The 14,478-nt window shown below is 28.8% G+C and overlaps 1 protein-coding gene and 1 pseudogene across 1 annotated transcript; one reads left to right on the plus strand and one right to left on the minus strand.

Annotated features, from left to right (window-relative positions):
• The first annotated feature begins 8,050 nt into the window (after positions 1–8,050).
• On the plus strand, positions 8,051–8,536 carry LOC107059052 (putative F-box protein At1g46984). Its single transcript, XM_015305451.1, has one exon. The coding sequence runs from the start codon at positions 8,051–8,053 to the stop codon at positions 8,534–8,536; it is 486 nt and encodes a 161-aa protein (XP_015160937.1).
• A 1,282-nt stretch (positions 8,537–9,818) lies between these two features.
• Positions 9,819–14,478, minus strand: part of LOC107059053 (uncharacterized) — a 7,600-nt pseudogene continuing 2,940 nt past the window's right edge.

Genomic DNA, 14,478 nt, shown 5'->3' on the forward strand with positions numbered 1-14,478 from the left:
TCTAATTTTCAATAATCTAAAAAATATTTACATAATTAGTCAATTAAAGAATAAGATAATTTCTCACTAAATAAATTTTAAAAATGAAAAGGCGTAACTCTCCAAAAAAATATATTCTAACATCCATTTATATTTATTACGTTTCATGATGAACCCATGATTAAAGCTGACACCAAAAATATATTGCACTAGCCAAAAAAGATAATTTTTCCCTATTTTCTTATTTATTTTATTAGTTTATAAGAATAAAAGTCACAATTATTATCATTTATTGTCCAAAATTTTCATATTCTTTATTGAAAATCAAAACTCATCCACATATTGATATATGAAATCATTGATATTCTTGTGTATTTATTATTTCTATTTTTTAATGTAAATTTTTTACGAAATATTAATTTTTATGTCTTTCATATGAATGTTTTGTGTAGATATATAGCAAAAAGTTTAAGCTATTAATTTTATCAATTAAACAAATTGATACGCTCATATTTCAAAGTAATAATTGTGAAATTTTTTAATTATAAATAAGAAAAATTAAATGAACTCTAAATTTATATAGTTAAATAAATATATAAATGTAAATAGTATTATATAAAGGAAATTATTAGTGAAATAACATAAATAATTTAAAACACCAAAAAATGAGATAGCAACGTATATAAAATTGGCGCATAAAGAAATATGTCTCTGTATGTTCCAAGGAAAAAATATAATTCTCTTCTTATTTTTCTTGAAACTAATTTAATTCTATTGTTTTTTTCTTTTATTGTTATTTTCTGTTTGATTTTTTCATATATAATTTAGATATGTTCATGAATTTAAAATTTATTGAAACATATACATAAAGAAGCGCGGTCATATTTTTTAATATTAATTGATATAAAAAAATTAAGAAATTGCAATACTAAAATATATATACGTGCTTCTTTATGTAAATGTTTCAATAAATTTTAAATTCATGAACATATCTAAATTAATTTTCATCATACGTAGGAAATTTAAAATTAATATGTGACAGGTCCCATTATAATAAATTGCTATTTATATGTTGAATTCACGGTTGAATTTGATTTTAGGGATGAATTTAAGTTTTAATTTTTAAATTAACATGATACTGTTTAATTAAATTTAAAATAACCTATTTATCAATTCAGAGGGATAGATGCTTAAAGAGTACTTGGGAAATGACAACAAACACAAATTATTGAAATAAGCAATTTTTAACTTTTTATAATAAATCTTAGTATGCCTAAATTAATCAACAAGTAAAAATAAAAAATAGGTTACACGTAAGTATGCATGATAATTTTAGTTTCATGTTTCATTATATAACTATCGGCCAAATGGTTATAGATGATAAGTGTGCATTTTCTCCCTCGTATGAGAACTCAATCTTTTTTCCTTCTCTTTTTTTTTTCTTAATGAGTTGTGAGTTAATCAAAGTGAAGTGTGGCAAGCATGTCTGAATGTCACTATTACATTAAGATTTTACAATTATCAAGTTATATGTGATTATAATAAGATAGACACTTTAATATAATAATAATAAAAAAGAAAATTAGTAACTCAAATAAATAATTAATTTATCTTTAATGAATTAAGTGATAATTTACGCTAAGAAGATTCTTCAATATAATTACTTATGTACAATATAACTATATTTAAAGTGGTTTTTTAAAACTCTAATTCTAAGAGACGAAAGAGTTCTTCATTCAGGAATTGTGGCATCAATATATGCAATGATAATACTAAAATATTACTGAAAAAAATTATTCACATATAATGTTGTCAATTCGTTCAAAAAGTTGATCAGCATTTTCATATTTTCGTAATATATATACTATTAAAGACTACGTCACAATACCTTTACTTCAATCTTATGTTGAATATATAAGACCAAAAAAAATAATCTTGTGTTGAATTTGGATCCTTCAAATGAAGATCCTCTTGTATATGAAGAGCATTTTCTTCATTCAATTTTTATTATAGAAACGGTGTAAAGAGATAAATTCAGCAAAAAAAAGAAAATAATTTAATTTGTTATCTGAAAGCCATGAAGCATAATTAAAATTTCTCACGATGATTCTCTTTCAAAAATAAAATCACATAAAAAAAGAACATAAGTACAGTGTTTTGTATTTATAGAGAGAGGAAACAAAGAACAAAAAAGTTAAAACTCTAAAACTGTAAATATAAGTTATAATCAGTTTTAAATTCAAAAACCTCAGAAATTTGTAATAAGTTTTAAAGTTTAATAAACGTGAGGCAATCAATAGATTTTTAATTTTAACTTTAATTTAATATTTATATTAATCATTTAAATTAATTTAATACAAATAATAAAGCAATTGGTTACAAATTCAAAAAGCTAACTGGTTAAGATATTGATTTCGGATAAATGTTATTTTGTAAAAAAAAAAGAAGGTAAAAACTAACTTGTACTTCTATTTTAATTGCTAAAATTAGAGCTGTCAATATGGGTTGGCCCACCCCATCTGGGCTAATCCATACACGCTTTGCAATTTGACGGGTCAGGCCGGGCTAGCCTATTTTTTAAGTGGGCCAAAAAATGGTCGGCCCATCCCACAAGTGTGTGGGCTACAGGCTTTGTCGGGCCAGCCCTCTTTTCTTAAAAATATATTTTTTTATAATTTTTAAAATTAAATTATAATTTAAAAATATTATCATAAATATCGACTAGTGTTACTACTTATTAATCAAATACACAAATAAAATTATCTATATAACATTTATTAAGTTTGATTTCAAGTAAAAACATAAATAGCTAAATATAAATATTAACCTAATTGTTTTTCAATAATCATAATAAAACACAAAACTATGATAATATTCCATAGGTTATGGCCTATGTAGTGATTCCCTAGAAATTTTAGAAACTTTATTTTATGTAGTACATAATTTGTATTTATATTGTAATATTTCAAACTTTAAACAGATTTTGAGTGTAGACTTCTGTTATTTTTAATACTCTATTTTATTTTTATTATTTAATTAATTTTTAGTTGGCCCACGGTCCGTCCCTATCCATATTTCTCAAGGTCCACAAATCGACAGACTTATTCAGGCTGGGCTAAAAAACTCTTTTCTTAAATGGGCTCTAAAAATCGTAGCCTAGCCCATATTGACGGCTCTAGCTAAAATAGAGGAGCCGGGAAAACATGTACTTTGTTGTCTATATTTTTTTGAAATTAACTGATTTGCAAGTCAAATTTATTGTTATCCAAATTATTATTATTATTATTAGTGTTATATTATATTATTATTATTATTAGTATTATTATCATTATTTTTATTATTATTTAACAATTTTCCATTTATTTTTAAATTGTATTACAAAACAAGAAATTTTAAAATTCAAATTAAAAAATTGTTTTCGTGAAACTAACTGATTTGCAATTAAAATTCATAATTATTCAAATTATTATTATATTGTTATTTAATATGATTATAAAAATTTGCCTTTTATTTATAAATTGGCCTTTTATTTATAAATTATATTTCAAAACATGATGTTTTAAATTCAATTAAAAAACAATAACTAATTTTTAATTTTAGGAAATAAAAAGAAACATGGAATTATTTAGTTGGATACTATTTTTTTTAATTTTTTTTGCTGATTTAAGATATATATTTAAAAGAATATTAAATTATTTTTTAAATTTTAAAATTATTGAATTTTTGTGGGGTTAACATGTGACATGTGACACTTTTCACCTGGGAGTTAGGATTTATATACTCAGCTTTTGGGAGTTTGAGAGTAAAATAAGGGATTTTGGAAAATTTTAGAACTGGTAGAGAATAATGAGAATTATGGGGAAAAAAGATGTGTATATAAGTAATTTATCAATTATAGTATAGATAGATATATAGATAGATTTCAAATTGATTGTGGTCAATGCAGTAAGAGGTCATTTATTATGAGAAGTTAATAAATCCAATGGCGGATTCAGAATTTTATGGTTATGGGTGCTCACTATTTTTAATATAAACTTGTATTAATCAAAGAGCGTAATTGCGCGCTAAAATTCCTCAACAAGAATGTTTTTTTTAATTCAATAGTCAATCAAAATTCTTTTAATTGGTTCAACAAAAAAAAAAAAGGAGGAACAATATACCTTCACGTACGATTGTAATTACCAAAAAGGCAAACCAACGAGAAGGAGAATTTTTCTGCTTTTGAGTTGGAGAACTTAATGAAGGCTCTAGAATATAATTTTTTCCCTTCCCTTTTCATTTCCCCTAATTAGACTGACGAGAAAGTAAGAGTCAATAAACATGGAAAATCATGATTAAGTTGCATAATAGACATGAGCAGTTGCCGCTTCAAGATTTTAAGATCGCGGTTGCTTTCTTTAACTATCAATCACAAAATATAAATGCACAAATTTAACACTAGTCATAAAAATGATATTTAAATATGATAGCGAAAAAAAAATTAATAAAAAAATTAGAGTAAAAAATATATTGAAAAAGGGAGAAGGAATTTTGCAACTTTTGTATAAAATTTAATTTAAGAAAATTTAGCGGGACAATGTGAAAGGAAAAATAGATCAAGGACAAAAGTAAATAAATAAATAAAAGAAAGCGTAATTGGAAATTAAAAGGTAGAAAGAGAAGAGTTGAAAAGGTAGAAATAATGTGTTTAGAGGGATTCGAACTCGGGCTGAGAAGCAAAATGTAAGCCTTGAGCACCCACTTTCAACCAACACGCCAAATGAATCGTTTGTTGCATTGGTGCTCACCTTGAGTTTTATATGATTTTGTCTTAATTTCTATATAAGTATATATAGTTCGATACGAGGTTAATGGGTGCTCGAGCACCCGAAAACCTCCATGTGGGTCCGCCCCTGAATAAACCGTTGATGAGAAGTTGTCATCAATTTGAAATTCATAAAACATCATTCAGATAAAAAATCATATCAATTCAAATTAAAATTGAAAGGAAAGAATTGAAAAGAATATATATATTTTTTGTATATTTTTAATATTTTCGTAATTTTTTTGGTAGGAAAAGGACGTGTATATGTATATTTTGAAACCGTAGAATTTTATATATATTATTTTGTGTGGCTGTCATTTGGAACATTTGTAAAATAATAAATTATTATTATTAGGAAAATTTAGAGAAATCCCACCTTTTAGTTTACTTATTACCATTATCCCCTATAAGTTTTACAAATCCCAAAATTCCTCATTTTCGCGCATCAAATTAGTGTATCTCGCGCATCAGATTAGTGTATCATATATAAAATGTACCTCGCGCATCAGATCAGTGTATCTCGAGCATCAGATTAGTGTATCTCGCGCATCGCGCATCAGATTAGTGTATCATGTATAAAATGTATATCAAATTAGTGTATCATGTATAAAATGTAATGTATCTTACTTAATGATTAATGTATCTCGCGCATCAGATTAATGTATCAGCGCTTATATTATTGTATCCGTTTTTTAAATTTTTGAGGGATTTCTGTAATTATAAACTTATAACTTATAAGGGACAAATAGTAATTTTGCCTTAAAAGTATGTAATTTCTGTCCTTTGCTATTATTATTATTATTAGGAAAGTTATGTTTGTACTTTTACTTTTATTTTTCAGTGTCTATATTAATTTTAAAATTTGAAATTATTCCTTAAAATTCTCCACTGATTGAAATTGTTCCTTAAAATTCTCCACAGACTAACGTGGTGCATTTCTTCTTCTTTTTTTTGAATAAAATTAATAATCACCCTCACTTTTTGAAAATTTTATTTCTATTTAATTGAAAAAAAAGCGTACTCTATTACCGTTTTTAAGATAACTGTAATCCCTAAATATTTGGATTCATATATTACTATTTTTATTTGTGTGGCTATATTTGTTTAGATTTTGGAGTTTTTTTCCACCTAAAATTTAAAATACAGATTTAGTTTTATTTTTTTAGATATTGGTTTTGATTAGTTAATTTTTATTTGTTTTGATTAGTTAAATTTGAATAGTACTTCGGGTTTTTTATAAGCGAGGAAATTACATTTTATAGTTGGTTACTATTTTTTTAAATATAAAAATAGAAGTTTCTATAATAAACCTTATGTAAAGTTTTTAAAATATTTATATGTTTCTATAATAAACCTTATGTAAAGTTTTTAAAATATTTATATGTTTCTATAATAAACCTTATGTAAAGTTTTTAAAATATTTATATGTTTCTATAATAAACCTTATGTAAAGTTTTTAAAATATTTATATGTTTCTATAATAAACCTTATGTAAAGTTTTTAAAATATTTATATGTTTCTATAATAAACCTTATGTAAAGTTTTTAAAATATTTATATGTTTCTATAATAAACCTTATGTAAAGTTTTTAAAATATTTATATGTTTCTATAATAAACCTTATGTAAAGTTTTTAAAATATTTATATGTTTCTATAATAAACCTTATGTAAAGTTTTTAAAATATTTATATGTTTCTATAATAAACCTTATGTAAAGTTTTTAAAATATTTATATGTTTCTATAATAAACCTTATGTAAAGTTTTTAAAATATTTATATGTTTCTATAATAAACCTTATGTAAAGTTTTTAAAATATTTATATGTTTCTATAATAAACCTTATGTAAAGTTTTTAAAATATTTATATGTTTCTATAATAAACCTTATGTAAAGTTTTTAAAATATTTATATGTTTCTATAATAAACCTTATGTAAAGTTTTTAAAATATTTATATGTTTCTATAATAAACCTTATGTAAAGTTTTTAAAATATTTATATGTTTCTATAATAAACCTTATGTAAAGTTTTTAAAATATTTATATGTTTCTATAATAAACCTTATGTAAAGTTTTTAAAATATTTATATGTTTCTATAATAAACCTTATGTAAAGTTTTTAAAATATTTATATGTTTCTATAATAAACCTTATGTAAAGTTTTTAAAATATTTATATGTTTCTATAATAAACCTTATGTAAAGTTTTTAAAATATTTATATAATATTTTATTTCCAATTGATGTTAATTTAAGGTAACTTTAAATTATTTTTACAATTTTATATATCAGTTAAATAATGCTTTAAAATTATACGACTTTTATACTGTATTGAAATATATCACATTAATTTTTTTTAAAATGCTTTAAATTTTTAATTTGTTTTTTAATTGTAATGTATTATTTAAATTAACTACAAATAATTAATTTTAATAATTTTAATTGTATATAAATCTAAGAAATTATGTGGTGCTGACATGTGGCACTTTTTACTCCTCCTATTATATATAAATAGCTTATATATAGATAGATATTGGCAATAAATAATTAATAAAATTACACATTTTAAAAGATATAAAGAGAATTATACAATAATTAATTATAAATAATATTAATCTACAGAATTATATACCCAATAGCAAAAATAAATAAATATCATATATGAGAAGAGAATTTCTATTTACTTTACACATTGCATAATCTACCTCTACAATATTGGTCAATAAATTAATAATATAAAACGAATTTAATTAAAGCTACGTAATGGTTTGGTAAAAGACTTCTAAACCTAAAGTGATACTAGTAAAAAGTCTAAATTAATCCTAAGTGGACTCTTTGGAAGAAGTTGTATTTCCGATCAATAATTTTACCCTTTTTCTCCTAATTCTAATAGAAAAAATGTACTAGTACTATTTTTAGAGAGAGAGAAAAAGAAAGAGTCCTAAAGTCATTAAACCTCAATATAAATGAACTGATAAATATACATTCTATAATGAAATTGTTTGACCTAAAAAAAACACAACAACGTGCAACTATGAATCATAAGATGAATTTATTGATTCCTGAAGAAATTATGTTTGAAATATTTTTATGGCTTCCGGTTAAATCTTTATTGCGTTTCAAGTGTAGTACAAAATTTTGTAAGTCTCTTGTCTCGGAGTCAGATTTTGTGAATATCCATACTTGTCGTTCTATGAGCCGTTCTGGCGGAACGAAATTCATTCTGCGCGAAAAATGGGAATCAATTTTTTTCACGGCTGAGCAAAGAGAAGATGAAACAGACTCCGCCCCTTTTTTTGCAAATTGCGAGATATAATTACCTCTACCTCCATGGCCTTGCATATTATTCTCAGTTGAATGGCGTTAATGGTTTATGTTGCATGTGGGACTCATTATCTACCCGACCTGCTGCAATTTTCAATCCGAGTACAAGACAAGTGAGATTTCTTCCCAACATAGATGGAGAATTTTCTTCTTGTAACTATTCATTAGGTTTTGAGCCTGAAGAAAAGAAGTTCAAAGTTTTTTCAAGGTACAAAGAAAGACACTGGATTTTCACTTTAGGCATAGACGAATCATGGAGAGAGAATAAAAACATTTCCTTTGCTATTCCGTATTTTAAGCCTAGTGTTTGCATTAGTGGAGTTATCTATCAGCTTATTAATGGTGATATAGCTGCACTTGATATTAAATCTGAAAAATGTGAAACTATTGCATTGTGGAACTCATTGGCGTTCCCTCAATATGGAATGGTATGAAGCCTGGATTCCTATCATCCGTCATGGCTCGTGATGGGGAGATTGTATTCGTCGTCATCTTCAAGTCGGGTAGTGCTTGTTTGTGTAATGATGTCACGAGAAAGAGTTGGAGGGAATTAAAAATCACGGGGCTTCCTAAGGAAAACTACATCAAAAGCATTTATAGTTATGTTGAAAGTCTAGTTTCCTTAGAGTAATTTGGTTCAAACTGGAACGCACTGAGTGCTTGTATGTCCTTTCACCCTTAGCTTCTGCTCCACCTAAATATTTAATTGATAATCTTTCAGGAACTGTTTTATTTTATGATAAGATTTTGTTCACTCAAATTCATCCAAATATATTGTAAATCTTTGAAGTGAAGAATCCCACTCACGGCTATCGATTGCAAATACTAAACTTTTGTTTGTTGAAGCTATAGTGCATATTTCCATTAAAATTACTATGGCATGAGTGAAGTAACTTGTAAGAACCTTAATTGATGTACCAAGAAAATTGGTTTCACCGACTCCAAAACCAAAAGTAAATGAGGCCAACAGAAGAGTGAAGAAGCATTGCTGTATTGACAATAAAACAGAAGAAAGCTCAAAACATAAAGAATTTTGAAAATTAACGAATCTCACAATCATATATGAGGCCTGGTTACTGTGAGGTATACCAGCTTTCCTATTCGTTTATCAGTAATCATACTCTCTGGTTGTAGATTGTCATCAGTGATGAGAATCTCATAAACTAGGTATAGATGTTTGCCTCTTGTAGACTTCATGTTGCACTGCAATGTTGACTACATGACTCTGTTGTTGTCTGAGTTGCACATTATTTTCTTCATATGTGAGTTGAGTTGTTTGATGTAGCTGAGGGTACGGTACTCTTCTCGTTTTCTAGCATTCTGCAGGTTTGATCATACTGTTCTTGTGAGTATATGTATAATTGAGCCCATTCGAAACTGATACAGTTTCAACCTCTAGATACACAGATACAGATTGCACACCGAGTAATACAAGCTATTTCCTAATGTAGATTATAGGTTCGTGAACCATCAATTTTGTTAAACCTTTCTTGCAAGTCTATCCATACGTACATTACTAGCATTGGATGCATAGACTATGCCAGCCACAATATGAGTCCTCAAGAAAAAGAGACATGGAAAACTTTAACCAGCATTCTCATGGGAAATCAAGGTTAAAGTTTGAGATGAAGTCATATGATGAAACTGTGTAACGGAGCTAGAGATTGGAAAGAATCCCAGAAACCCATTCTGTCTCGACTAGCAATTATCACATGATCAACAACCCACAACAGCACAGATATACACAAAGCATCGATTGCTTTCGTCAAAGCAAGTTCCACTGATAGGGTCCTTCACTTGGAACCCATGAATTCACTTCAAAATGCCCTACACCAATGGCTCTAGGCTCTCCAATTACAATTAACCTATCACCACAAGCTCTAAAAGCCAAATCCCAACCATTCATGGTAACCTGCGCTTTATTTTGCTTGTCATACTTCCTCACCTCCATGTTAGCATAAACAGTAGCATGCAATCATTATTTACAACTGCCACCAAAGGCGGTTCTTCAGATGTAGCAGGCGTATCACCCCTAGATTTAGCTCGGACAGAAGACATGTTCGAAAATTCAGTCCATTTTCTTGTTCCAGATCATATTCCTTTCCACAAGTCATTACTACCTTTGACAACTCTGTTCCTCCATTGCCTCCAATTACATAAAACTTCGATAGAATGTATGCGTCCACTAATAATTAATGGATCAGGTCCCTTTACCGAATTACAATGCAGAAAGTAAGAATCTGGAAGTAAAACACACAGAAGAGTTTTTAGTGGACACCCCCTTGCTCAATAGAGGAGGAAATCACGACCTGTCTCACAGGATTTCAACCCAAACTCAATTAACTATAAAGGAGCAAAGCTTCAGATTACAAATCCCTAGTAATCTAGGAATTAAACTCTTGATCCCTCCCCCTTACTGTAGAAACTCTACTACAAGCAAAAGAACTAAGCAATAACTCTATTGCCCACTAAACCAACTAGCTTCAGTCGATCTAGCCTTCAAGCCAACTGGCTAACTCTAGCCACCAATTCAGATCTCAAGGCTAAGAGAAGAAACAAACATCAACTCTGCTGCATCCACACTTAAACTAACTCTAGTTGATACATTTAGGCAACTCTACCCAAAAGAACATCAAACAAAGAAACACTTGACTAGAATATAGCAGATTCGGCGGCTAACTCTAGTTAATATGATTCAAAGCTAAAAAACTCAGACAAGCAGCTGATCTAATTCCTTTATAACACAGGAATAGATTTACACATGATAAGCACAGAAATATTAACCTAGAGGAAAACTAAGAACAATGATAACTCTATCAGGTCCCATGTTGTTCTTCCGAATAATATTTCTTGAGAGAATGGCATTGCCTTTTTGCGCTTGTGAGTTTTGTTTGAATTCAAAAACTGTTTTTTGTTGTTGAAGGCAAGACTAATATAAGATGAACACAAATCCTTTGAGCACTCTCGTTGGATGAGAGTGTTGTTCAGCCAAAAGATGTGCACCAATCACAGCAGGCTGCAGCTCTTGGACAACTGTCTTTTTACAATTACGAAACTCTCAGTTTCGTCTGGGATCAGGTCCAAAGTTTGTTAAATCATCAAAACTTCAAAGACAACATAGAAAAAATAATAAACTTTCTATCCATAAATACCTTAGAACACATCTTACACCGCTTTTTCATGCTTGGTTAAATCTTGCATGTTCTAGTCTCAGAATTTTAAAGTTTTACTGAGCTAAGTATATTACCCCGTGAGTCACAAACACCAGCTAGAATGGAAATCTCCCCAAAACTGGCTGAGCCAAACAAAAACCTTGGTGCATTCCAGATGACCAAGTGTTTAATTTGTCAATATACTGTAACGATAAATGACATGGACAAAATCTCCTTTACAAACACAAGAAGCTCTGTCCTAACTGCAAAAGACTCCTTATCTGAGAACACAAAGCATTCATTGGGATTCACTGATGGTACATGCATCCCAATGTTCAACCACCCCATGTTGATGCTACAGTCTGTAAACCTCCCCAGTCCTAATTATTAAGCGAAAGCTACGATTCAAATATGTAATAGCCCCGTAATCAGACCAGGGGGAGTGAACAAGAGAGCTAATGGAGCTGTCTCGGCCTGTTGAAGGAATAAGATGACTATTATATGCAGTATGACGTTGATTACCAGCTTGGTCATCTAGAGAGACTTCTCCATTTAGAGAATCAGATTGCTTCGGCAACTTGAGTTGCACAACTTCATTCACCAAGAAGGTAATCAGCGTCAGCTGCAGATAATAGTCCTCTTATTCCTGCAACGAAAAGTGAAGTGTTGAATCACTCGCGATTCTATTTCTAAATTGTGTGTTTATGTCAATTTGATTTTTTGGCTGTGAACATTACCAACTGTGTTGTATATCCGTGTTTGCTCTTTTTCTTTCATGTCATATAGCATTAATTTGTATTGCTATATGGATAAACATCTGCTTCCATTGTTCAAATTGAGAGTTTTGATGAACGACACTACACTTCCATATCCCTGTTGATTCACAGCCTCTCCATAAGATGTAGGTTCAACAACACTAGAGAAAGTAGCAAGATAAGCTTGATATTTTGGAGTTAAATGATCATAGGAGATATATTTGGAAGGAATATTTTTATGCACATTTAAGGATACAAAATCCTTCATCCAACTACGGTGGATGTTTGCCTCTTGTAGACTTTCTCTGTACTACTTCCGTTGTTCAGCAGTATCGAAGATGAGGAGAATCGTCGACCTCTATGGTCCGAATTTATGATTCGGTTAATTGATTATTGATTGTAATTACTAACCACTTAAAATAAGATATTGCATCAAGTTATTTGACAGAAGATATGAATCAACTCACTTAGTACCTAGATCATCGTCGTCATCATCAACATTATCATCATCAACAACAACTCAGATAGACGTGTAAGAACTACAGTGGTTATTTTACTAGCTTGTCTTTCTTAAGCTGGAAATTAGATCATCTAAACCTTTGTGGATGCTGGTGGGAATAACAGAGATCTCGTGTAATTAGTCAAAGTACGCGCAAGCAGTGGTTGAGCCAGAATTTTCAATAAGGGAGTTCAAAATCTATAGAAATAGACATACGAAGTAGTCGAAGGGGGTTCGACATCCAATATATATATACATAAAAAATATTTCAACTATGTATACATAATATAATTTTCAGTCGAAGGGGTTCGGATGAACCCTCTTAGTATAAGGTGGCTCCGCCCCTACGCGCAAGCTGGTCCGAAGACCACAATATTCTCAACAGCCTTCAATTCTTTGTTGGTGAGAGAAATATTGATTTTTAACATTAATACTAGTCATCCGAAGTTCAGTTTTGTACTGTAAACTTGGTTATTGTGAAGTCTATTAATTTGATACATAAAATAGTAAATTTCGTCAAGATTAAAAGTATTAAAAGATTGATTGCTAACAAACTGATAAATAACTCTACTAATGCAAAAGTACTTAATTATTGTATAAATATAAATCTCATGACTACAACTCGATCTCTCCATGATTTCTGATTTTATGATAACACAAACATAAATTACTTGACCGTGAGGCATTGGCCTAGGCCTCCAATTTTTGGGTACCTCAAATTTCTACAAATAAAAAATTATGTATCTTAACCCCATTAAAATAGAATAAATCAAGAAAAGATTGTTTTGGATTTTGACATTTTCTTTGCTAACATTCACATTATTTATCCTTTTAAACTCTTTTTGTGCTCTATTTCTTCAAATCGATGATAGTTATCTATCAAAAATATGAATCAATAGTCGAAAAATGTTGAACACAGTGATTACAAATTCTTTTTTTATTTCTATGTAAATTTTCATATTAAAGTAGGTATACCAAGTTATCAACATTGTGAATCAGATTCTATGATTCTAACTCTTATCTGTGAAGTTTATCAACTTATTACTTATAGAATTATGTCAACAATTGTCTCAATAAAAGGATCTTTCTCAATGTTGAATTGATAAAAACTTACCTAATAATAATAATTAAAAAAAGTATTTGAAACATCATTTATATAAAAGATATTAAGTAATAATTTACATCTAAAGATTTAGAAAAATAAACAAATACAGATAAAACTTATTTAAATTTTAGGCCTCTAATTAAAATTTCGCTTTAGGCCACAAATTATATTGAGTTGCCTCTGCTCTCACAAGAAAACAACATCTTTTCAAGAACCGGAAGGGACTTGATAGAGCTATCAAGTGTGTCTTTAGTTGTTCATCAGAAAGTTGTGTTTTTGAATCTTAACCTGTAAGATCTATTCCTAATCTATAAAGGAATTTGGATCGTGTTATTCTTATTCCAGTTGACAATGAGCATAGCTAGGGTTAGCTAAGTAGTATGTTTTGAAGTCTATATTAACTAGAGTTAGTTGAAATAGTTGGCAATATAGTTGTTGCTTTGGCTCATTATGTAATAGAGTTGTTACTGGTTGTAGGATTAAGAGTTTAATCCCTGTATGATTATTGGAGTCTGGAATCACTTGTTGCTTGAAAATAGTAAAAAACAGTTTAGAAATCATGTGGGACAGGTGGTGGTGTTTCCTCCCTTGAGCAAGAAGGTTTCCACGTAAACATCCTTGTTGTTTCATTATATACTTTATATTTCACTGTGTTATAGTGTGTTAAGGACCTTGTCTTGTGACGTGTAGTGGACTCGTATAAGTTATGAAGACCAAAATTTGATTTAAATCATTTTCCTAATTCTTGAGTAACTTATTATTTTAAAAGGGGATAAGCCACAAGTACCCCTAGACTATGATCGAAATCCTAGAGACACACCTAAATTTAACTAGAGTCTTATTACCCCCTCCCCCCCCCCCCCCC

Source organism: Solanum tuberosum, unplaced genomic scaffold, assembly GCF_000226075.1.
Source record: "Solanum tuberosum cultivar DM 1-3 516 R44 unplaced genomic scaffold, SolTub_3.0 scf00793, whole genome shotgun sequence".
NCBI classification, from domain to species: Eukaryota; Viridiplantae; Streptophyta; class Magnoliopsida; order Solanales; family Solanaceae; genus Solanum; species Solanum tuberosum.

What these genes read in the sequence shown, in the direction of transcription:
- LOC107059052 (XM_015305451.1), top strand. Translation starts at nt 8,051, where the DNA reads ATGAAACAGACTCCGCCCCTTTTTTTGCAAATTGCGAGATATAATTAC.